General features: G+C 46.7%; 1 protein-coding gene and 1 long non-coding RNA gene across 5 annotated transcripts in view; both read right to left on the reverse strand.

The window, feature by feature from the left end:
• Positions 1 to 686: 686 nt before the first annotated feature.
• LOC146356141 (uncharacterized) lies at positions 687 to 11180 on the reverse strand. Its single transcript, XR_014787313.1, has 3 exons — positions 11029 to 11180; positions 1867 to 1972; positions 687 to 1710 (listed from the first exon to the last, which is right to left on the reverse strand). It is a non-coding gene; the product is annotated as an uncharacterized LOC146356141 (long non-coding RNA).
• Positions 11181 to 16920: 5740 nt separating this feature from the next.
• LOC146356142 (uncharacterized) overlaps positions 16921 to 24115 on the reverse strand; it is a 31759-nt gene continuing 24564 nt past the window's right edge. For 2 of the 4 annotated variants that reach the window (XM_084831432.1, XM_084831431.1), the window contains exon 5: positions 16921 to 21748. In XM_084831432.1, coding sequence (XP_084687558.1) covers positions 20724 to 21748 — 1025 coding nt within the window. In that variant the 3' untranslated portion in view covers positions 16921 to 20723. Of the gene's footprint in view, positions 21752 to 24115 lie in introns of all 4 variants that reach the window. The other 2 variants (XM_084831430.1, XM_084831429.1) reach the window with 1 other exon arrangement.

A 24115-nucleotide genomic window follows, 5' to 3' on the forward strand; every position in this document is an offset into this window, starting at 1 on the left:
ATGAAAGCACACATTTTGTTTCTGCTTCAGGTGAGGTGTGGAAGTTTGGGGAGAGGAAGGGCACACCACCCACTCATCCATAATTTCCAGCTGCCTCTGATGCCTGATGTAGAAGCGCCCAACTTAGATGAGGGGGAACCCTAAACCAACATGCTGTGTAACAAGGGCAGTCCGGCAGCTGCGTATAACCGGGCTACGTGAGGGCCAAGCAACACATTATATCTGAAGATGAACATCCACTTTTCCACTGGAAAGCTGGAAGGCGAAGATGCCACTGGAATTGGAGAGGAGGTAGGTGGGGGAAATGTTGGATGGTTCTTCTACCTTGCTGCTTCTCAGCTCCCAATCGTCCTCTTCTGAAGTGCCTTTTCTGACAGAGAAAGGCAAATGTGCTTGCATGGAACAGGTAGTTTGGCCTTGAAAAATCAAGCACAAGGACAGGTCTCTTTGCCCGGCCAGGCTACAGCTCCCTATTTGTCATTTCTTAGCTGATACAATTCGCAGCAGTTCTCCAGGTTTTCAGTCAGATAAACCTGCTAATCCTTCTAACTGGAGATGTGACAGGTGTAACCTGGGACATTTTGGGTTGCTATTTTACTCATGAGATGGGCATGCTGCTGAAATAAGGTAAGAGATGTTACCTGTATATCCATATTTACAGTAGCAAACAGGAAATATACACAGAGGGGAGAAAATACACAGAACTTTATTACTATACGGAGCAAGACATCTTAAAAAGTAGTACAAAATCCTGGAATACCATCTGAATATATACCTTGTCTGCTGTGAGATTCCCTTGAAGTCTAAAAATACGATGTCTGCAGTTGCTCCACAGTGAAAAAGAGGTGTCACTTCTATGGCTCCCCTTCAAGCTTTCATAGCCCCCCCAGTGAATCAGTTCAGAACATTACAACCATCCAACTAATACATACAATTAAGACCAGCAATGCACCACAAACCTCAGGCAGGGAGTCCCGTATAGGAGAATCACAATTACCTTCCAAGGCTCAGGACGAAGGAACAACTGAAGCTGGGGCGCACACAGTCCGTTCGCTGTAGTTGAAGTACAGATGGGATTTTTGCCCCTGCATGGTTTTTGTTTCTTCTTCATGTGGAAGAATTTGTGTGTGCTGCAGAACTTACCACATTCCAAGCTGTGATATTGTGGTTTTTTCCTAGTATAAATAATTTGATGTTCATTGAGGCATGGTTTATCATCAAAGCTCTAGCCACAAGCTGAGCATTCCTATGCTCTGTCCTCCGAATGGGCCCTTTTGTGTCTTACAAGGTTTCCTCTCCAACTGAAGCTCTTCCCACACTCCAAGCAGTGATATGGTGTCTCTCCTGTGCATGTTATTTGATGTCTTCCAAGGGATATCATCTGACTGAAGCTCTTTGCACACTCAGAGCATTCCTGTGGTTGCTTTCTTGCGTGAACCCTCTGATATTGTTTGAGGGTTAAGTGACAAAACTACCTGGAACACCTTGAGCATTTATATGGTTTCTCCCCTATGTGATTTCTTCGATGTTCTGTAAGGTCGGCGTTGCATCTGAAGCATTTTCTACATTCTGAGCATTTGTGGGTTTTCTCCCCTTGGTGAAGTCTCCGATGCTTAGTAAGGCTTGATTTATAATGGAGCTTATTCCCACACACTGTGCATGTATAGGTGCGGGGATCTGCAACCTCTGGCCCACTGGCCAGCTGTGACCCTTGAGGGACAAATTAGCATAAAATTAATTGTAGGATTAACAAGAAAACCACAATGTGTATTTCTACAATTCCCCCCATTCCCAATTTTGTAATGAAAAAAAGAGCCATGGCCCAGAAAGGAGCTTTAGAGCATCCCAGAAGCATCTCCTCCTTACCTAATGGGCTAACTTCCCCAACATCATCTTCCTGGTGGAATTCTTGAGAGAACAGCTGATCCTGGTCTTCATCGGAGGAAAGCTCAGCCCCTGCCTCCAACTCCACCTGCAATGGCAGAGGAGAACGCTTTTGGGACAGAGCCACAGTACTGCAGTGGGGGGTGCCAGAGGTAAAGGCCTAATTCTTCCTTCCACCATGTAAGGAGCAGCCCCCTTAACTCTTTCGATGGAGAAAACATGGCTACGTTTCCTTAAGAAATACAGAAGTATTGGAAGACCTTCATTTGGAAGCACGATTACTTTTCAAGGTCATTTGAATCAGCCCAGTAGTAGCAGGTTTTTGAAGGCCCTTGGGCAAGACATCCTCAGTGGGCTACCTTCCTCAATGACCAGGTTCACGTGATCACCATAGCCCACTACAGTTTATTTTAATTATTTGCACAATCTCCATCTGGCTGCGGGTTGTCATGGGCGGCATGGTGTGGTGGATGGTTAAACACCCCTCAAATAACCCATGAGCTGTTGTAGGGTTACTTGAGGGTAAGGCACAGTAGGGTGTGGTGGCCATGTGAACAGGCCCAGTGAGTCGACCTTCTCACTGCCACTGTCACCAGCTGCTCTTGCTCTTCACACTCTTTCTCCTCATGGCTCCCACTCGCTTGCTGGACAGGCAGAGAGCCATGGAGGAAGGAGGCTGTGGCGTCTCCTGCTCCTCCTCCTCACCACCACCATTGTCTGGGCCAGAGCGAGAAGCCAGTAAACAAGCAGGATGCAATCGTGAAAAGAAGGAGAAAGTCCAGGGGGGCTCTTGTCAGTGGGGTTTGGGCCTTCAGCAGGTGCCCGACCAGGCCCTTGAACCTGGCCCTGAAAAGTTGGCTCAGTGACTCTCCTTTAGATTGCTGGGCAGCCTCTGGATCAAAGCATATCCTACCACGGCTGATGACCTTCCTACCATACTAAGGAGAAATATGTGGAGAAAAAAATAATAATAAATGAAGTCCCTTATGATACTTTTACTCACAAAATGCTAGATTTGCAGAAGTACAAAAAAGCCTTGGAGGACAGGCCTGTAGGCCAGAGTTTCCTCAGCACAGATCTCCAGTTTCACTCAGAGAATCCATGGGAGAAACCATCTTACAGAGCCCACCAAGAGATGCAGGTCCCCTTCTCGGTTGAGAGATAATCTGGAATCAAATCCCCTGTCCCAACCCCATCCCTGGCTGGATCTACACTTACCGCTTTTTTTCGCTTCCAATGAGGATTCACCGCCCGCCTTTCACACTACGCAGTACCCACCTCGAATTGGAACCGGAATTTCCCACTTCCGTGCTCCTGCTTTCAATATTAGGGTATTGTGAAGCTTCACAACTTCGAAGCTTCGAAGATCATGCCTCAATTAGAAAAAAAAACATCGTGGAGAAGCCCCAATTCTGCGAGGATAACGCCTTAATTTAAAAAAAAACATCCAGAGCGGGGATAGGAGGGGGTAAAACTTAGTCTCATTTGAAGGGATACAACAACCCCCTGCTCAGTGCAGGAAGCCTGATTCCCAGGCGGACACCCATCCAACTACTGACCGGGGCTGACCCCGCTTAGCATCCGAGATCAGACAAGCGCGTGCAGGAAAACAGCAGAAAAACAGCACAGCGCTCAAGTGCGAACCAAGCTTGAGCATTCGATGAAGCACCGCAATGGGGAAAATGGGTGAGTGTGACTAATCACGTTTTAATGCAAGAGCGTTTAACCTGATGGGACACCGAATTCATTGCAATGGTGGGCGCAATGTAGATCAGCCCCCTGTGTCCCACAGGAGCACACGAGTCTCACCTGGGAGGCATGAGGCATGTCCCCACTCCCTTCTGATGCTCCCTCTAAACTGGAGCCGGCGGGATTTTGGTCGTCCATCCGTCACCTCACAAAACTTGCATCGAAATACAGGGTGAACAAGAGTGATCTAGATGCTTCAAGGGACAGAAATAAGGATGAGGGAGGAGGGAAAGGGGAAAGTATGGGTGCCACCATTTGTTCTTGTTTTTAAATACGCTTGCTCCTTGGGGGGAAAGCTATGGCACACCTAGACAGCATAGTAAGAAGCAGAGGCATCACCTTGCCGACAAAGATACGTATAATCAAAGCTATGGTTTTCTCAGTAGTAATGTATGGCTGTGAGAGCTGGACTATAAGGAAGGCTGAGCGCCGAAGAACTGATGCCTTCGAACTGTGGTGCTGGAGAAGACTCTTACGAGTCCCCTGGACTGCAAGGAGGTCAAATCAGTCCATCCTAAAGGAAATCAACCCTGAGCGCTCATTGGAAGGACAGAGACTGAAGCTGAAGCTCAGATATTTTGGCCACCTAATGAGAAGAGAAAATTCCCTGGAAAAGACCCTGATGCTGGGAAAGATTGAAGGCAAAAGGAGAAGGGGGTGGCAGAGGATGAGATGGCTAGATAGCACCACCGATGCAACGAATATGAATTTGAGCACACTCCAGGAGAGAGCGGAGGCCAGGAAGGCCTGGCGTGCTATGGTCCGTGGGGCCACGAAGAGTCGGACATGACTTAACGACTGAACAACAACAAATCAATATATATTAAACATATGCAAATTATATATAAGCTACGGCCAAAAGCATGGTAATTGGGAGATAAAGCTCCCTACTCTTTGCATACTAATTCTAGAAGTAATTTCTTCATCTGCCCTCTAAGATGTACCAGGTGAGGGAGAGTGAAGAGGAGAACCTGAGAGTCTGGGTCTAGATAACTTGGTGTCCCCCACCATTTGCTTCAGGCTACAACTCCCATGCTACCTGACCACTGCCCATGCTGGTTGGGGCTGATGGGAGTTGTAGTTCAACAACATCCAGGGGGCACCAGGTTTCCTATTCCTGCTCTAGACAGGTCCTGGGTGGGAGAACCCTGGGAGCCCCATATCTCCGTCACGGATCTAAATGTTTTATTTACCATCTCGGCTGAAGAAGATTAATGGAGAACTCAAAAGCTTGCTCAGTAATTTATTACCTTTGAGTTATCCTTCTCCTCCCCATTTTATCCTCAGAACCACAACCCTGTGAGGTGGGTTGGGCTGAGAGTCTGTGACTGGCCCAAAGTCACCTAGTGAGCTTCCATGGCTGAGTGGGAACTAGAACCCGGATCTCCCGACTCCCAGTCCAACACTCTAGCCACCACACTACACCACACTGGGTAATCATCATCATTTCTGTACTGCCCCATAGCTGAAGCTCTCTGGGCAGTTTACAAAGATTAAAAACATAAAAAATACAGTATACAAAGTTTAAAAACATAAAAAACACACAGATAATAGACACAAAGGCAACATATATCTAAAAACAACATTGATCAATCGACCAAACTGTAAGACAAATCCAGGATCGATTAAAACTCAACATATGCTGCCAAATGCCTCGGAAAAAAGTGCTGAAAAAACAACATTGGTGCCAGGCGGGCCTCATTAGGGAGATTATTCCACAATTGGAAGGCCACCACTGAAAAGGCCCCCTCTCTTGTTGCCATCTTCCGAGCCTCCCCTAGGGTAGGCACCTGGAGGAGGACCTTAGATGTTGAGCAGATGGGTAGGTTTGTTTGGGGAGAGGCAAATACCAGACTGTCAGGTATTGTGGTCCCAAACTGTGTAAGGCTTTATAGGTTAAAACCATAACTTGAATCAGCCTTGGAAACACAGCACACAGATTATAATGAATAACACTCCTATAAAACACAGTAAATTCTTGTCAACAACAGACATAACACTCATAGTTTTTGATATACCTACACTCCGTCTTAAAAGTCTACTTAAGTATGCCTCTGTATGTCAGTTAAGGGAGCAATCCTGCAGCCCCTAGACATTGTCTGAGGGGCTATGGGATACTGGGGATTCCCCCTTCCGAGGTCAGAGACAATGCTCCGACCTTGGAAGTGGGAGTTGTAGATCTCACCACTGCCCCCCCCCCCACGACCCCTTGCAGCTGGTGTGGAAAGAACAGTGCTGGCTACCCTCTGCAGTTGAAAAAGTGACCTCGGAGAGGGGGAAAAGGGGGCATTTCAGGGGTCGGGGGGAGGAGCCTGGAGAGGCCAGGATACAAGCTATCCTGCAGTCTCTTCATCCTTCTTCCCTCCCCCTCTGAAGTGCCATTGCTAGACGGGCAAAAAAGCCCGTCTAGCAAAAAATGCAGGTTGGGAGGCAAAGATTGCCTCCATCGCTCCTCCCACCCTGCATAGGATGATGGGAAGCCTCTGGGTTTGGGGGCTTCCAATCATCAAGGGCACAATCAATTGGACTGTGCCCTAAGGGTGTACTTAAGTATGCCTCTGTATACCAGTTGCCTGGGAACACAAGCTGTATGAGCTGCTATTGCCCTCATATCCTCCTTGCCGGCTTGCCGTGGCTATCTGGTTGACCACTGTGTGAACAAAATGCTGGGCCTGTTAGGCGTTTGGTCTGATGAAGCACGGTTCTTGTTATGCCCTTAACTGCAGACACAGGGGCAACAACACCATCCCCTATTTTGATTTTGGTTTGCTTGCCATCCAGCTGGACAATGAGCTCTGGAGAACTCAAGAGATTGCTCACAAAACTGCAACATTTGGGTTGGTCTTCATGAAGTTATTGCCCTATCTTGAAAGCCAAGGAGCAGTTCCAAGGTTTAAATAATGATAATAATTAGGAAGATTGTTGATGGAACGGAGAAAGGCATGTAAGACAGGTCATTGTCCTCTTCCTCCTCCCCATAGTGAAAAAACTGAAGGGAAATGAAAGCTGCGCTGGTTTTCTTCCAAAATCAATATGGCTCCCTTATGACTTCATTTGACCTGGGAACTACAATTCCCAGGAGTCCTTCCTAAATCACAGAGTCTGCAAACCTAGGGGTTCATCACACGGAGCTTTGATCCTGCTATTGAGATAGCTGTCACAGAAGTTTGCGGGCTCTTTACATTACCCTCCAGGGTGTCTCCCGCCATTTCCCCCACCCTATCCCGTGTTTTCCCCAAATGCAAAAAAAGGTGGTTTTTTTCCAGCCCACGGAAGAGGAGTGGCACGACCTCCCCGTGAAATTCTCCAATAGCGGGAGAAACTGCTGTGTCTGCCTGCTGTGGGCGTTTGTTTTCCGTTGCTGGGCGGGCACGCTGTCAGGATGACAAAGGCATTGAGGGTGGGAGCGGAGCATGCAGGAGCAGATTTGACAGGCGCGAGGTCAAGCATCGCCTGTTGATTGCAACTCCTGCCTCCGTTCAAGTCTTGCTGAGAAAGGACTTTCCTCGATTCCCAGGTGTCCGCCATGTAAATGCTCGAGCACATTTCTCCGTTGGAGGGAGAAGAGGGTAAAATGCCTCCCTGCAACAAAGGGAGACACATCTGATCCCCCACCCCACCAAGCTCAGAAGCAACGTCCTCCGTTGATTCAGAGCACCCCATTAAGTTCAATGGGGCTTACTCCCAAGTAAGTGTGCCCAGGGTTGCAGACTTAGGGCACAATCTTACCCTTTATGTCTACTCAGAAGTAAGTCAGAGGTTTCCTGGGGTCTGCGAGAAAAGAAGTTAAGCTACCAAAACAAGTCCCCCGCTGCACCTTTGCACACATGCCAGGCAGGGAGGAAGGCACTCCTGCAGTTCAAACCACATGGCTGCCATGTAAAGCAGCCCTTCTTAATCTCGCAATGACCTTTGAGTTATCCTCCTCCTCTCCATTTCAGCCTCACAACCACAGCCCTGTGAGGTGGGTTGGGCTGAGAGTCTGTGACTGGCCCAAAGTCACCCAGTGAGCTTCCATGGCCGAGTGGGGACTAGAACCTGGATCTCCCGACTCCCAGTCCAACACTCTCGCCACCACACCACACTGGCTGTCATAGGATGTATAGGATGCATAGGATTGCATCATAGGATGATGCATAGGATTGCATAGAATGCATAGGATTGCATCATAGGATGCATAGGATTGCAGCCTGAATGGCCTTTATTCTGTTTTTAAATGAGATAATGAGCTATCAAATTACTCCACTTGTGTTCCTCTTGAGTTCCCTCCGTGAAAAAGGAAAAGCCGCAAGAAGAGGATCTAGATCAGTAAAAGATATGGAAGGCTCAGAGAAGGGGGAGAAGAAGGGGGAAGGGGAGAGGTGGGAAGGAAGCACATGTTAAGGGAGTCCGTTGCGATCCTGCATTTAAAAAGAAAGCAGAAAAATCCCTTTTAAATGCGGGATTTTAGGCTGGTGTAGAGATGTTTATAGGACTGGGCTGAAAGGATAGCCAAATCAGTGGAGTGGAACCGCGTTATTACGCCTGTCATACCATGTTCACAACTCAGGATTTTGTTGTGATTAAATATACAGAGGATTAGGCTGCAAACCTCCCCACAAAAGTAACTTGGGCTGCAATCCTATGTGCATTTTCCTGGAAGTAAGCCCTGTTGAACATAATGAGACTTCCTTCTAAGTAGACATACATAGGATTATACAAATGAGCAGTATTTATCTCCCCCTCCCCCAAATTAACTCCTGTTTTTATTAAGGTTTGTCATTCCTAGATTATGCTAGATTATGGCAACTGACAAGCAAAATAGCCCCAGATTCCTTCTCCTGCCGCCACGTGAACCCACTTTTCCCAAAGAATTGGGTGAGGTGAGGAAGAAAAACAAATCCCCTTCTCTGTATAGAGTAAATACAGTTCAGAATTTCTCTTATCCACCACCCTCCCATCCTGGAAATTCCCCAAGACTTGTTCTGGATGCAATAAAAAAGAGAAAGACAGACCAGGACATGCGAGGGAGGAAGAGGAACAGAATGGTGACTGGAAATGGTGGGGAAGAGAGAATCCCCAAAATCAAGTGGCTCCTTTCAAAGGGGTAGCACTTCAGAGGAATTTGGGGAGGGTGTGGAAGATTGTATATAACTTTATTAACTTCATGAGGTGAGGTCACTAAAGGCTTTTCCTTGTTTTTTTAAAACTGTAAAACATATTTAAAAGCCCCACGCCTGCTGGCAGTGCTATGGGGTACTCTGCATGCAGCCCCCCCCCCCCGCACTTTCTGGAACATGAACGTAAGAGACCTGCTGGATCAGACCAAGGGTCCATCTAGTCCAGCAGTATGTTTGCACAGAGGTTGACCAGCTGTCAACCAGGAACCCATGAGCAGGACACAAGTGTGACAGCACCCTCCTGCCCATGTTCCCCATCAACTGGTGTACACTGGCATACTTCTTCTGGTACTGGAGGTAGCACATAACCATCAAGACTAGTAGCTATTGATAGACTTCTCCTAATCCTCCTTTTGGTATAATCTGCTGCCTACAGCTATGTGGTAGAAGTTAAAGGGGGGGGGAGAGAAGTTAATGGATTTGTCAAGAACAAATTCTACCAGACGAATCTGATCTCATTTTTGGATCAGGTCACCTCCCTTGTGGACTGTGGGAAAGCTGTAGGCATAATATACCTCGACTTCACCAAAGCTTTCGACGAAGCGCCCATGATATCCTGATGAGCAAGCTAGCTCAAAGTGGGCTAGATGAAACAACGATCCGGTGGATCCACAGTTGGCTACAGAATCGGACTCAAAGAGTGCTTCTCAATGGGACCTTCTCAAACTGGGGAGAGGTAACGAGCGGGGTACCGCAGGGCACAGTGCTGGGCCCACTGCTCTTCAACATATTTTAATAATGACTTGGAGGAGGAGGTGCAGGGAATGCTGATCAGATTTGCAGATGACAAAAAATTGGGCGGGATGGCTAGTACCCTGGAAGACAGAAACAAAATTCAAAGTGATCTTGATAGACTGGAGCACTGGGCAGAAAACAACAGAATGACATTTAATAGGGAGAAATGCCAGGTTCTGCACCTAGGAAAAAGAAACCAAATGCACAGTTACAAGATGGGGGATACATGGCTCAACAACACTACAAGCGAGAAGGATCTTGGAATAGTTGTAGATCACAAGCTGAATATAAGCCAACAATGTGATGTGGCTGCAAAAAAGGCAAATGCTCTTTTGGGCTGCATTAATAGAAGCATAGCTTCTAAATCCTGGGAAGTACTAGTTCCCCTCTACTCAGCACTGGTTAGGCCTCATCTGGAGTACTGTGTCCAGTTCTGGGCACCACATTTTAAGACAAATGCAGACAAAGTGGAGAGGGTTCAGAGGAGGGCAACAAAGATGATCAGGGGATTGGAAACAAAGCCCTATGAAGAAGAGAGACTGAAAGAACTGGGCAAGTTTAGCCTTGAGAAGAGAAGACTGAGGGGAGATATGATAGCGCTCTTCAAGTACTTGAAAGGTTGTCATGGAGAGGAAGGCCAGGATCTCTTCTCGGTCATCCCAGAGTGCAGGACATGGAATAATGGGCTCGAGTTACTGGAAGCCAGATTCCGGCTGAACATTGGGAAAAACTTCCTGTTAGACCAATATGACAATGGAACCAGTAACCTGGGGAGGTGGTGGGCTCTCCCACACTGGAGGCATTCAAGACGAGGCTGGACAGCCATCTGTCAGGGATGCTCTGACTTGGATTCCTGCATTGAGCAGGGGGTTGGACTCCATGGCCTTGTAGACCTCTTCCAACTCCACTATTCAATGATTCTATTATTCTAAGGTGCAGGGGAGAAGCTTGTGAGGGTAATTAAACCCTTTGCTCTGCTGAAACTACTGCGCTTCTGTAGAAGCCAGAAGTTCCAGTTTGGGGCAGTAAATTCAGGTGCTGTGTGAAATTTCACAGCAAACTCTTCCAGGTCTCCCCCCTTCCTCTTCAAATTTTCACTGTAAGCAAGCTCCCAGCAGTGGGCATGTAAGAGTAAAAACACAGGGAGGGAGAAAAACTCCGAGCAGACTGTGGAAAGAAAGGTGGCAGTGTCTCCTGTCGTTCAAATGCTACACCCCCTATTGGTCTGCTAAGGGGGTGAGTCTTAAAATCTCTTTTAAATCTCTTAAAATCTCTTAAAAGTCACTGCAAGGCTCTTGAGCTCAGCAGAAAGAGGCTGACTTGTATTAAGACAGATGGGCTGGGTTCGGACGACATGGTAACCCATCATGGGTCCTGTTCGGAAGCAAACCACAGTGGGTTAGCATGTCCTGGGGGGGGGGTGCCCAACCCCAATCAGTAAGTTATCCACCCTTGTTATCCACCCTCTGCAGAGTGGCTACAGGGCCCCAGGGCAGCTTACCGTGTCATCTGACAGGCTTTCCGTAGATCAGAGCTTTCCAAACTGTGTGCTGCGACACATTAGTGTGTAGGCGTGTCGCGCGAAATGCAGAAAATTGTGCGGAAGGGCACCGCGGAGCTCCCTTACTCGCGTTTGCTTCCCTTGGCCCCTCCCCCGGAACTTCCTAAAGCAGCTCATGTTAAAGCAGCTAAGGCTTAGCTGCTTTAACATCAGCTGCTTTAGGATCATGTGGCGTCTTGACGTAGGGCGCACGTGATTGGCGGTGTTGGAGCAGGACGGTGAGGGAGAGGCGCGGGACGGAGGGCAGCAGAGCTTGGCCGACGCTGGCGTGGAGAAGTGGCAGCGGCCACCAGCCCTGCGAGATTTCGAGCGCGCCCTTCGCGGACCTCTGCACCATGCTCCTGTGTGGCCAGGCCAGAGTAGCGCGCAGGTGGAAACGCCAACTGGGACTGGGACCGCACCAAGCGGGCCGTCCGCCATCTTGGCCAGTCGGAACAGATCTCAGTGGAGGCCAGAAGCCTCAGAATCGGCGTGCTCCCGATCACCCGGGCGAGCGCAGCTGCAGGCTGTCACCCAGTCAACCCACGGGCTGCTGGCTGAAGGGAGGCCACCCTCCCAAACCCAATGTGGCAAACAGCAAGCCACCCACCACGTGGCACTTATGATTTGATTTCTGCCATTTATTTTTATTTTTGTTGTTGTTGTTCAGTCGTTCAGTCGTGTCCGACTCTTCGTGACCCCATGGACCATGGCACGCCAGGCCTTCCTGTCCGGCGCTCTCTCCCGGAGCGTGCTCAAGTTCATATTCACTGCATCCGTGATGCTATCTAGCCATCTCATCCTCTGCCGTCCCCTTCTCCTTTTGCCCTCGGTCTTTCCCAGCATCAGGGTCTTTTCCAGAGAGTTTTCTCTTCGCATTAGGTGGCCAAAATATTTGAGCTTCAGCTTCAGTATCTGTCCTTCCAATGAGCACTCAGGGTCGATTTCCTTTAGGATGGACTGATTTGATCTCCTTGCAGTCCAGGGGACTCCTAAGAGTCTTCTCCAGCACCACAGTTCGAAAGCATCAATTCTTCGGCGCTCAGCCTTCCTTATAGTCCAGCTCTCACAGCCATACATTACTACTGGGAAAACCATAGCTTTGATTAGACGGACCTTTGTCGGCAAGGTGATGTCTCTGCTTCTTACTATGCTGTCTAGGTTGGCCATAGCTTTCCTCCCAAGGAGCAAGCGTCTTTTAATTTCATGGCTACAGTCACCGTCTGCGGTGATCTTGGAGCCCAAGAAAGTAAAATCTGTCACTGCTTCCATTTCTTCCCCTTCTATATGCCAGGAAGTGATGGGGCCAGATGCCATGATCTTGTAATTGTGGATTAACCACCCACTGGCAGTGTACCACCGGAGAGTGCTGGAACTGGACTCTGGACATAGGCATAGCAAATATTTACAGCAATATAGCCTTGTAGTGAGACATATATATTTACACCATTTTTGTTGGACTTTTGCTTCTCTACTTCATGTGTTTTTGCAGCTGAGCTCCTACCTGGGCCTACGTGTCCTAATATGCATTGTAAATACTTTAGTTAATTTTGTTTATTTTTCACATTTTCTTGCACATATTTACATACTGTTACTCATAAATGACAACAATGTATGTTATTATCTTACAAATCATATATTTTAACAAATATAAATGAAAGGTTTTCATGAGATATGTTCTATCCCCATACATTTCGTTATTACAATTTACGTATGTGTCCGTATCTCTTATAACGGGTTAGTTTAACCGCCGGTTTGCTAGTAAAACTGAATTACCGTGTCACGAAATGATGCATGTCTAAAAAGTGTGTCACCAACATGAAAAGTTTGGAAAGCTCTGCCGTAGATAAATCCGGTCACTCCATTAATAAATCCAGGCAACCATAGAGACAGCCTCCTAAAGCGCCTGGAACCTCCGGCAACACTCTAGCCTGCGCAGCCAAACGCTATGGTAGCATAACAACAGCTGAAGTGTCCAGGGTGACCCCGTTCCTGCCACAGTGGCCACTGGGATATGTGGCCACAATGGTGGGAGCAGGAGGAGGGAACCACAGAGCAGGGATGGGTAAGGAACCATGCTTCCCTGCATGGTTCCGCAGTGTTGTGTAGGGCGTGCGCATCATGGTTCCCTTCCCGTAGTGTGATTCCCCCATCCACCCTCCCCCCGTGATCGTGTGAACGTGCCCATGGTGTCACCGGGAAACTCAAAAGATTTGGGGCACAGCTCAGAAGATTATGGGTACATGCTCTGGTGTGCCGCTTCAACAACACCCACAGACTGAAACAGTTTTGAGGGGCGGGGGGGGGAAGCACTCGTTGTTTAATATGGTGCTCATGTACATGTTGCAGCTTAAAAGGTGCATCCCCTCCCGTGAGAGAACAAAGTGGAATGCCTCTTCCAAGATGGTTACTGCCAGACACTGTTTTTAATGTGCATTAGAAGTCATTCACACTTCCTTTTCCTCGCATGACCACGCAGGGACACCACTTTAATCCACCGCAAAGGCTTTTCATCCCTGTTCGTGAAAAATTGACAATGCTGCAAGGACACCACCACCACCCTAACTTTGCATTCAGAAAGCGACAAGCCCCCCTCACCTCTCACCCTGCCAGGGAAACGGCGCCGCCGCCTCTGTCTCCAGCTTTCCTGGCCACATTCCTCCCTCCCATCTAGCCACAGAGGACCATGTCACTGCTTCTCTTTCCGTTGGAGGGGCAAAGACGCACCTGAACTCACCCAGATCGTCCCGAAAGCCAAGGAAGTCTGTCACCCGGTCCCAGGGTCCAAGCAATGACCAGGAGCAGCCCGGGCGCTAATTCCCAGGAGCGACCAAGCGGGGGGGGGCAAGAACCCAAGTTTGGGGCCCTCCTGTGCTATTCAGACTCTGCTGTTCCTTGAGCTCTTGCTGGGCACAAGTCCGATTCCTTCAAGAGTAGGATTTCTAACTGTCCTTCCAAGCCCCTGCCCTCCTCTCCCTCACCCAGCTGCATTTGTTCACTTCAGTGCGGCCAGGTGCTGGCCATTTCTCTTGGCTTTGCAAGGCTGCTGGGAGTTGAAGTTCACAGCAAGAAGAGAGCTTGGAGAGGGAGGCAACCTGATCTGAAACACCTGACAATTTCCACTCAGTCCTCCACCTTGAAAACCGTGACCTATATAGCCCCATAACATAGATGTGGGCCTGGAGGCTCCTGCCGTCTCCTTATTTTTAATGAAATGGGCCGCGAAAGACGTGGCCCTCGGTTGAATGGGTGCATGTCTGAGGCATTGCTTCCATGCTTCAACTACCCTCTGCTGAGATGCTCCAGAGTGGGTGCAGGGTGGAACTGTAGCAAGACTGTGGGACGGTGTGGTGCAGTGGTTAGAGTGTATGATTAAAGACTGGAAGATCACCTAGGATCACACACCCCACTGAGCCATGAAGATCACTGGGTGAAAACTTTACCCACCATACAGGGTTGTTGTGAGGATTACATGAGGGAGGGAAGGACCATATATTCCAGTGGTCCCCAAGCCAGGGGACCCCTGGCATATCTGAGGAAACCTGATCTAAAACACCCAAGGATTGTACTCCCCTTCAGTGTTCCACTTTGAAAACATTGATATCTATGCCCCGAAGCATGGACGTTGATGCTCCTGGCATGTGGCTACTTACATCTATGCTGCAAAATAAGCAGCACTGAGTTGAATGGGCTTCCTTTGGAGTCATTTCTTGTATCCACCCCCCTGCTGAGTCCTCCCAGGCTGAGGGATGGAATCAGAGCAAGGCTCAGAGACAGTGCAATATAGTGGTTAGAGCAACCTTCCCCAACCTGGTGCCCTCCAGATGTTCTGGACTTCAACCCCCAGAGGAACCAGACGGCATGGCCAATGCTCAGGAATGCTGGGAGTTGTAGTCCAAAACATTAATTTAAACATATCTGGGTGTTTGAAGCATGCACTACCTTCTTCAATCACTAGGTGGCAGAGCTTGTAGCCAGCCCATAGCTTTGCAGTTGATATAGGCATGTACAAGAATGTCTGCGAACATGAACACATGAATTTAAAAAACCAAATACGCTTGCAGCGCACAGCCCTAGGGCCCCCTTAGTACACACACCAAGTTTCATGATCTTGCAATTATGGCACTGACTGACAGACACACATCCTTTTTTATTATTACCAGCAGCTCAGATTGCTGTGAAATAGGTTTCTGTTGGTGCTCAAAACTGAGGGTTCGAAGGAGCACCTTAGCGCATTGGGGCCAAACCTTCACCTCTGCCTTGGACACAAGACTTTTGGGCAGGTGACTTGTCCTTTTCTGTGCCTCCCGTGGCAGCCATTTTGCCGGGGTGCCCAGGACAGTTTCTCAAATTGCCGAATGTGCCCACATCCCAAAAAGGTTGCCTACTCTTGTTCTAGATGGTGTTGAGCTCCCCAGAGGACAATGTTGCTGGGTGGGCTGTATACGTGCTTCAAATAAAGAAATAAACAGTGTGAAAATAGACAGTAATTCCATTCAATAGATTGTAACTAGGAATCCATGGTGGTGAAGGGGGAAGTTGGAGATAGAGCAGGGAGACAGGGGAAGAGAGGAATCTGTCCAGATGCCCATGAATGGGTTGGTTCGAAGCCAAACAGACACTTCTCCATTTGTGGGAATACAAGATCTTACAGGGAAGGAGGAGTAGAGAGTGACAGACGCCAGAATGACCCGAGGTCAAGCAAGTAAGAAGTAAGCCGTTCTACAAGGTTGGCCCATCAAAAGAGGTCCCCAGGGAAAGACCCTCCCTGGGGAAGGACTAGAAAAGCCACTCGGGGTTCATACTGCAGATTGGCACCAGCTTTGTTGCAACTTTCATAGCAGTGGGCTACCCAAAGACCCTTTTGATGGATATACTACATAGTATTGCACAAAGCTAGTTAGAAATCTTAACTCTAGGCTGCTGAAAGAAGCCTAGAGGAAGTCTGTAACCTGGAATGCTGTCGACCAGACTGATTCACATCATTGTTGTTGTTGTTGTTGCTCAGTCGTTCAGTCGTGTCCGACTGTTCGTGACCCCATGGACCATAGCAGGCTTTCCTGTCCTGCGCTCTCTCCCAGAGTATGCTCAAGTCCATATTCATTGCATCGGTGATGCTATCTAGCCATGTCATCCTCTGCCGTCCCCTTCTCCTTTTGCCTTCAATCTTTCCCAGCATCAGGGTCTTTTCCAGGGAGCTTTCTCTTCGCATTAGGAGGCCAAAATATTTGAGCTTCAGCTTCAGAGCAGTCAGGGTTGATTTCCTTTAGGATGGACTGATTTGACCTCCTTCAGTCCAGGGGACTCGGAAGACTCTTCTCCAGCACCACAGTTCGAAAGCATCGATTCTTCGGCGCTCAGCCTTCCTTACTGTCATCTCCGCTAGCTTTGTTGTTAGTAATGCTTCCTAAGGCCCACTTGACTTCACTCTCTAGGATGTCCGGCTCCAGTTCAGTGACCGCACTATCATGGCTATCAGGGACATTCAGATCTTTCCTGTATAGTTCTTCTGTGTATTCTTTCCACCTCTTCTTAATCTCATCTGCTTCTGTTAGGTCCCTGCCTTCTTTGTCCTTTATCATGCCCGTCTTTGCACAAAACGTTCCCTTGAGATCTCTGATTTTCTTGAAGAGGTCTCTAGTCTTTCCCATTCTATTGTTTTCCTCGATTTCTTTGCATTGTTCATTTAAGAAGGCCTTCTTGTCTCTCCTTGCTATTCTCTGGAAATCTGTATTCAGTTGGGTATATCTTCCCCTTTCTCCCTTGCTTTTCACTTCCCTTCTTTCCTCAGCTACTTGTAAAGCCTCATCAGACAGCCACTTTGCTTTCTTGCATTTCTTTTTCTTTGGGATGGATTTAGTTTATTTATTTATTTTATTTATTTATTGCATTTATACCCTGCCTTTCTCCCTCTCGCAAGGAACTCAAGGCGGCTTACATTATCCTCCTCCTCACCGTTGTATCCTCACAACAACAACCCTGTGAGGTAGGTTGGGCTGAGAGTCTGTGACTGGCCCAAAGTCACCCAGTGAGCTTCCATGGCCAAGTGGGGACTAGAACCCGGATCTCCCGGCTCCCAGTCCGTCACTCTCACCACTACACTACACTGGCTCTTTAGTTGCTGCCTCCTGAACAATGTTACGGACCTCCGTCCATAGTTCCTCAGGCACTCTGTCTATCAGGTCTAATCCCTTAAATCTATTCCTCACCTCCACTGTATATTCATAAGGGATATGATTTAGGTCATACCTGAATGGTTTAGTGGTTTTCCCTACGTTCTTCAATTTAAGCCGAAATTTTGCAACAAGAAGCTCATGATGTGAGCCACAGTCAGCTCCAGGTCTTGTTTTTACTGACTGTATAGAGCTTCTCCATCTTTGGTTGCAAAGGACATAATCAATCTGATTTCGATATTGACCATCTGGTGATGTCCATGTGTAGAGTTGCCTCTTGTGCTGTTGGAAAAGAGTGTTTGCTATGATCAGCGTGTTCTCTTGGCAAAACTCTATTAGCCTTTGTCCTGCTTCATTTTGTACACCAAGGCCATGCTTGCCTGTTATCCTGGTTATTTCTTGACTTCCTAGTTTAGCATTCCAATCCCCTATGATGAAGAGGACATCTTTTGGTGTTAGTTCTAGAAGGTGTGGTAGGTTTTCATAGAACCGATCAACCTCAGCTTCTTCAGCATCAGTGGTTGGGGCATAGACTTGCATTACTGTGATGTTGAATGGTTTGCCTTGGATTCGTACTGAGATCATTCTATCGTATGATACTACTGCTTTTCCCACCCTTTTGTTGACTATGAGTGCTACTCCATTTCTTCTCAGGGATTCTTGCCCACAGTAATAGATATAATGGTCACCTGAATTAAATTCGCCCATCCCTGTCCATTTTAGTTCGCTGATTCCCAAGATGTCGATGTCAATCTTGCCATCTCATGTTTGACCACCTCCAGCTTACCTTGATTCATTGATCTTACATTCCAGGTTCCTTAACAATATTGTTCTTTACAGCATCAGACTTTCTTTTCACCACCAGACACATCCACAGCTGAGTGTCCTTTCGGCTTTGACCCAGCCGCTTCACTCTTTCTGGAGCTACTTGGAAGCACCCTCTGCTCTTCCCCAGGAGTATATTGGACACCTTCCGACCTGAGGGGCTCATCTTCTGGCATCATCTCTTTTAGCCTTGTGAGATGTTCCATGGGGTTTTCTTAGCAAGAATACTGGAGTGGGTTGCCATTTCCTTCTCCAGTGGACCACATTTTGTCAGAACTCTCCGCCATGACCTGTCCGTCTTGGGTGGCCCTGCACGGCATAGCTTATGGCTTCCCTGAGTTACGCAAGCCCCTTCGCCACAACAAGGCAGTGATCCATGAAGGAGGATTCACATAATAAAGGTTATTTACTAAGAGATTGACTTCTTCGTTTGACTGGAAACACACTGGGTGGTTTGGCCCTCGACAGCTATTTTCCTTGTGGACCGAAACAGTTACCCGCATGCTATGGGATGTTTTGTAGGCTGCATTCCCACACACAGGCCTCTTTGTCTGCAAGTGTGGTATAGTGGTTAGTGTGTCAGATGAGAACTGAAGCAGCCCGTGCTCAAAGCCTCACTCAGCCATGCTCAGATCTACCAGACTGCGGTTTGTGTTGTTGTTGTTTTGGGTGGGGAATGGCTTTTAGGCTTTTTCCCCCTAAACAACTGTTTTAACTCCTGCAAAGTTCAGTGTTCCCTCAAGCATGCTGATACCTCTATCTTGTTCCTTAGTGGCCACGTTTCAGCTGCAAACCTGTCGGCACTCACCACCTGAGTTTGCTTTTAGAAGGAGAGATATTTTCCAGGGTTCCTAGTATCTGTGATGCTGCTGCTGTGAGGGTTTTCTCCTGAAAGCAGGATATATGTTTATTAAATAAATATTTAAGAACACGGAAGGAGCAATCCTACCGGGATAGGTGGCCACCTCCGAATTCGGAGGTGACCACCTATCCAATGCAGGGTAGGAAGCACGGGGGGATCATCCCCTCCATGTTTCTCCCACCCTGCATTTGCAGCTAGACAGCCGATTTCAGCTGTCTAGCTGTGGGAAGGCGGAGTGGAGGAAGCAGCTGCCGGACAACACGTTGGATGTGTCCTACAGGCATTTCCGCCTTCCCCACCCTGAAACGCCCCGTTTTCGCTGCTCCGTGCTCCTCTCCCTAGTGTGGAGTGCAGGGCTGTTCCAAGCTGCCTGCGAGGCAGTGCAGGAGAGGGGAAGGTCGGTTCCCGGAAACCAACGTATCCTATGGCCATCTAGCTTAATGTTTACATAGTATTATGGCCATCAAATCTATCCTGGGGCTAGTGATATTTGTTAGTGGTATTACTCCACCCGAGTCGCTATAGCCCACATGTTCCAAAATAATAGAATCTTGGAAGCCTTAACCTATATAGGAGAAATGATGGGTTACATATTACCTCTGAATCCTGCCATTATTATCATTTTGTTAGGTCAAACTGTTAATTCTGCGAAACGGTTATTCATTTTCTAACTGCAGCTAGAATATTATTAGCCAAAATAATGGAATGATTTCTTGCATGTGGTTAAATTAACAAATTTTGTCAGGACTGGAAAAGGTCATCAGTTACACAATTAGTTTATAGAAAAATGAAGTACTTTTTATAATGTATTAGAATATGAAAATACAAAATTCGGTGTCACTTTTCACTATGTTGAATGTAATCTAAAATATTGTCTAAGCCATGGTATAATTGTTCTATTATTAGCAATCTGTTTTATCTTTTTTATTATTATTTTGGAAGGTACTGAACTAATTCATAGGATTCTTTTCTTTATTGTTTTAGCTACATATTTTGACATTCTGTTAACTTTAAACTATATATAGAGAGAGATATATACTGTACATGTATATAGAGAAGGGGACACAGGGTTGTTCCATCAGCCTTGCAGAAGGCTCCTTCCTAAACTGTCACCACTAGCAGCCATTCCAGTGGGCTGTACTGAGGGATATGAGGGCAGGAAGAAGGGCCATTCCACCAAACCTGCTGAAAGACTTAATTTTTTTCTCTTCCCTCTCCATGCCTCTTTCCTTGCATGTTGTCTCTTTTTAGATTGTAAGCCTGCAAGCCTTTTTGGCTGCAGAGCAAGATAAAAACACTATGCGCGCACACATACGCGCACACGCACCCCCCCCAATCAAATCACTTGGGAAGCTCTTTCAAAAACAACTCTGAACTCCATCAAAAGCTATTTTCTCCCTGCTTACAGTAAAAATGATCATGTGACCATATGTAGACCTGAAGGAGACATTTATTTTAATTTAGTTAGCATAATGTGAGGATGACAGATGTGTCTATGAAAAACTGGGGGTAAAAAGTACCATCCAGGGGTTTACATTTTAACTGACTGGTAAGAGAAGCAATGGAAAAGTTCAAAACTTTTGTCTTCTTTCTCAGTATCTCTTCTGCCCACGATCATGACTATGCTTTTCCTGACCTATAACTAAGCCTAATTTATAACAAAAGACTTTGCTATAATCTGGGCATTTATACAGCTTCTCTCCCATGATAATATCTGATCAGATGGCAGCTGTATTATCTTCTGTGGCTGGAAAGTTTACTTTCTATGGTTTATCCACTTTCTACACTCCAAGCCTTTACTTATGCAGTTTTCCCACAGTGTGAATTCTTTGATGTGAAGTAAGATTTGTGTTTTTACTATAGCTCTTCCCACATTCAGAACACTTATATGGTTTTTCCCCTGTGTGAATTCTCTTATGTGCAGTAAGGCTTGAGCTCTGACTGAAGCTCTTTCCACACGCAAAGCATTTATAGGGTTTCTCCCCTGTGTGGATTCTCATATGCTTAATAAGGGTTGAGTGATTACAAAAGCTCTTGCTACAATCTGAGCATTTGAATGGTTTCTCTCCTGTATGGATTCTTTGATGGGAAGTCAGGTTTGAATTCCAAGTGAAGCTCTTTCCACACTCCAGACATTTGTATGGTTTCTCCCCTGTGTGAATTCTTTGATGCAAAGTAAGGTTAGTGTTCTTACTGAAGTTTTTCCCACACTCCAAGCATTTGTATGGTTTCTCCCCTGTGTGGATTCTTTGATGAGAAGTAAGATGGCCACCTTGACTAAAGCTCTTTCCACACACAAAGCATTTATATGGTTTCTCTCCTCTGTGGATTCTCTTATGCTTAATAAGGTCTGACTGACTAGAAAATCTCTTGCTACAGTCTGGGCAACCATATGGTTTCTCCCCTGTGTGGATTCTTTGATGTGAAGTAAGGTTTGTACTCCGCGTGAAGCACTTTCCACACACAAAGCATTTATAAGGTTTCTGCTCGTCATGGAGCATTTGAAAATCGGGAAGATTTCTGCCCTCCTCAAAGTTCTTCCCAAACACTAGGCTTTGATTGGGTTTCTCCTCTGCATGGATTCTCCAGTGAGCAATGAGGCACTTGTCCTTTCTGTTTTCTACTTCTTGTTGGACTGGGATGTCATAAAAGTCCCCATCCTGACAAGGAATGGATTGGTGCTCCTTTTTCTCTCTGGGGTTTCCTTCCTCCATCTCTGGTCCATCTCGTTCCCAAGGGTCCTCTTTGAACTCTTCACACTTGGCTCTTTCAGATGATATCCCAGGCAGTTCTTCCTCATCCTCACTCTCCCACACATCTCCTGCTTGAATAAAGAGAGAAAGCCAATAAGAGCCCGAAGGAAAAACAAAGCCTCAGTTTCATTCTTTTTGTCTGAGCCCATTTCCTTCCCTCCTGCCACATCTGGGTAGCCCAGTTGTACCTGTTTCCTGGACAGTCCTTCCTCAGGAGTGAATTATATACTCTATCTGTCCTATCTCTCGCTAGAGGGATTCTCAATTAAATAGTTAACAGTCTTTGTTCCCCAGCAGACCATCTGCCCCTATATATACTTTAAGATCTCCGGAAGAGGCCTTGCTGGTCATTCCATAACCAACAGAATATCATCACGTAACATCATGCAAGCAGGGCCTTCTCAGCAGTGGCACCCACCCTCTGGAACTAGGGATGTACAGATTGTGTAAAATCCGTTCTGTCTCTGTTTCGTGGATTGTCAGGCATCTTTTGGTCCATCATCCACCCATGGCCAGAAGGAGGGGTCCCAAATTTGTGCAAATTCCCCCAAAATGTGCATTTTCATACTTTAGCCTAGGGGGGAAATGCGCATTTTTGGCTTTTTTTAAAAAAAAAAATTGCATATTTTTCTATGAAAAAATTTGCACAAAATTCAGGAAATTTAGAAAACCGGTCTGCAAGTTTGCAGAATCCACCCAACGGGGGAGAGCCTGTCCCCTGTGGAATCCGTGGATTGCATCCATGCAAATACAAACTCAATTGGTTCCATTGCGGATTTCTCTGACATCCCTATCTGGAACACCCTCCCCCGTGTCGTTGAGAGGCAGAAAATATGGCATGTTTTAAATACTTCCTGAAAGCACACTTTTTTAAAACAGGTTTTCTCTGGCTTGTAAATTAATCATAATTGATCATAATTAATCATAACGATGCTCCTCTTTATTGTTTTTGCATTTATTTTATTGTTATCGTAGCTGAAATTGTTCTTAACAGTGTTTTTCAAGCTGTGATTTTTAATAAAGCACCTGTGAACCTTTTTAGCCCATCTAGGAAGGGCACTTCTGAGGGGAAGGGAAGGAGGCTGAAGGAGGCTCAGGGTAACTTGTATCCTGCCCTCTCCGGTCTCCTCTCCTCCCTGCCCACTAGAATGCCCCCTTTTCTCCTCCTCCAAGATTGCTTTTTGGGTGGTTGGATCTCCGACTCCCCCTTCCGAGATTGAGTGCTGTCTCTGACCTTGAAGGGGTTTTCCAAGCCTTCCTATGGCCCCTGAGATGCTCGCCCAGGGACCATAGGATTGCTCTCTTACAGTACTATTTGTCCATCTAGACTGCTCAGTATTGCCTGCTCTCACTGGCAGCAATGTGTATTGGATGCCACGATGTCCCTTTAATAAGGGTTTCTCTAAGTAGGCAAATTGCTGGAGATGTAATACAGCTAATGCTTCTTTGAACCATATGTTTTGTCAAGGCCCCAAAATTACTTGTTTTGGGGAGGAGGTTAAATGGATAAACCTTGTATTGGAACACTCTTCAATATCTGATGTACATGTCCTCTTAAATTGTCTACCTCCTTCCTGGAAGTTCAATGCATGGTTAGCCCAAATGGATTCTCCGTGCCCCTTTGACAGCTAAGAGATTGCTATTACAACACTGAACGGATAAACGCTCACCTCCTGTAATGCAAAGGATTGAAGATCTAACTATGCTTTCAACATTTGAACAGGTGTTATACAGACATCACTTGCAAACAGATACTTATAAGGATATTTAGTCTACCTTTGTTGAAGTTGAAGTATAATTCTTAGAAAGCTGTATTATACACACACACAATTCATATGTATGTACTGAAATTGATATGTTCAAATCTATGTAGCTACAATTTTCTTTTGCCTTTTCCTTTTTATGGTTATGCTGACAATTTACAATAAAAATTAATTAAAGGGGGTGGGGGCTGAATTAAGTAGGAACATAGCAAGCTGCCTTATATGGAGTCAGAGTACTGGGTCCATCTAGCCCAGTACTGACAACATGGACTGGGAGTGGTTCTCCAGGTTTTCAGGCAGGAATCTTACCTCATCGTCATTTATTATTTATTTCATTTCTATACTGCCCATCAGCTGAAGCTCTTTGGGCAGTTTACAAGACAAGCCTTTCCTGGAGACAGTGGGGATTGAACCTGGGAACTTCTGCTTGCAAGGCATCTGCTCTACCACTGAGCTATGGCCCTGGACAGTGCAAGATACCTCCCTCTCATTAATGGACGTTTTCCACAGGGTGGCTTGTTAACCATGCAGGGTGGCTTGTTAACACCCTAAACAGCCCTACAACAAACCATGGGTTCTCAAGGTGGTTTGTTCAAGAAAAATAAGCCACACAGCATGGTTAGCAAGCCACCCTGTGGAAAATGTCCTGGATTCAGACAACACGCTAACCCA

The sequence above is a fragment of the Heloderma suspectum genome, chromosome 2 (genome assembly GCF_057233095.1).
Source record: "Heloderma suspectum isolate Gila_16-S chromosome 2, 16-S_ref, whole genome shotgun sequence".
In the NCBI taxonomy this organism is placed as follows: Eukaryota; Metazoa; Chordata; class Lepidosauria; order Squamata; family Helodermatidae; genus Heloderma; species Heloderma suspectum.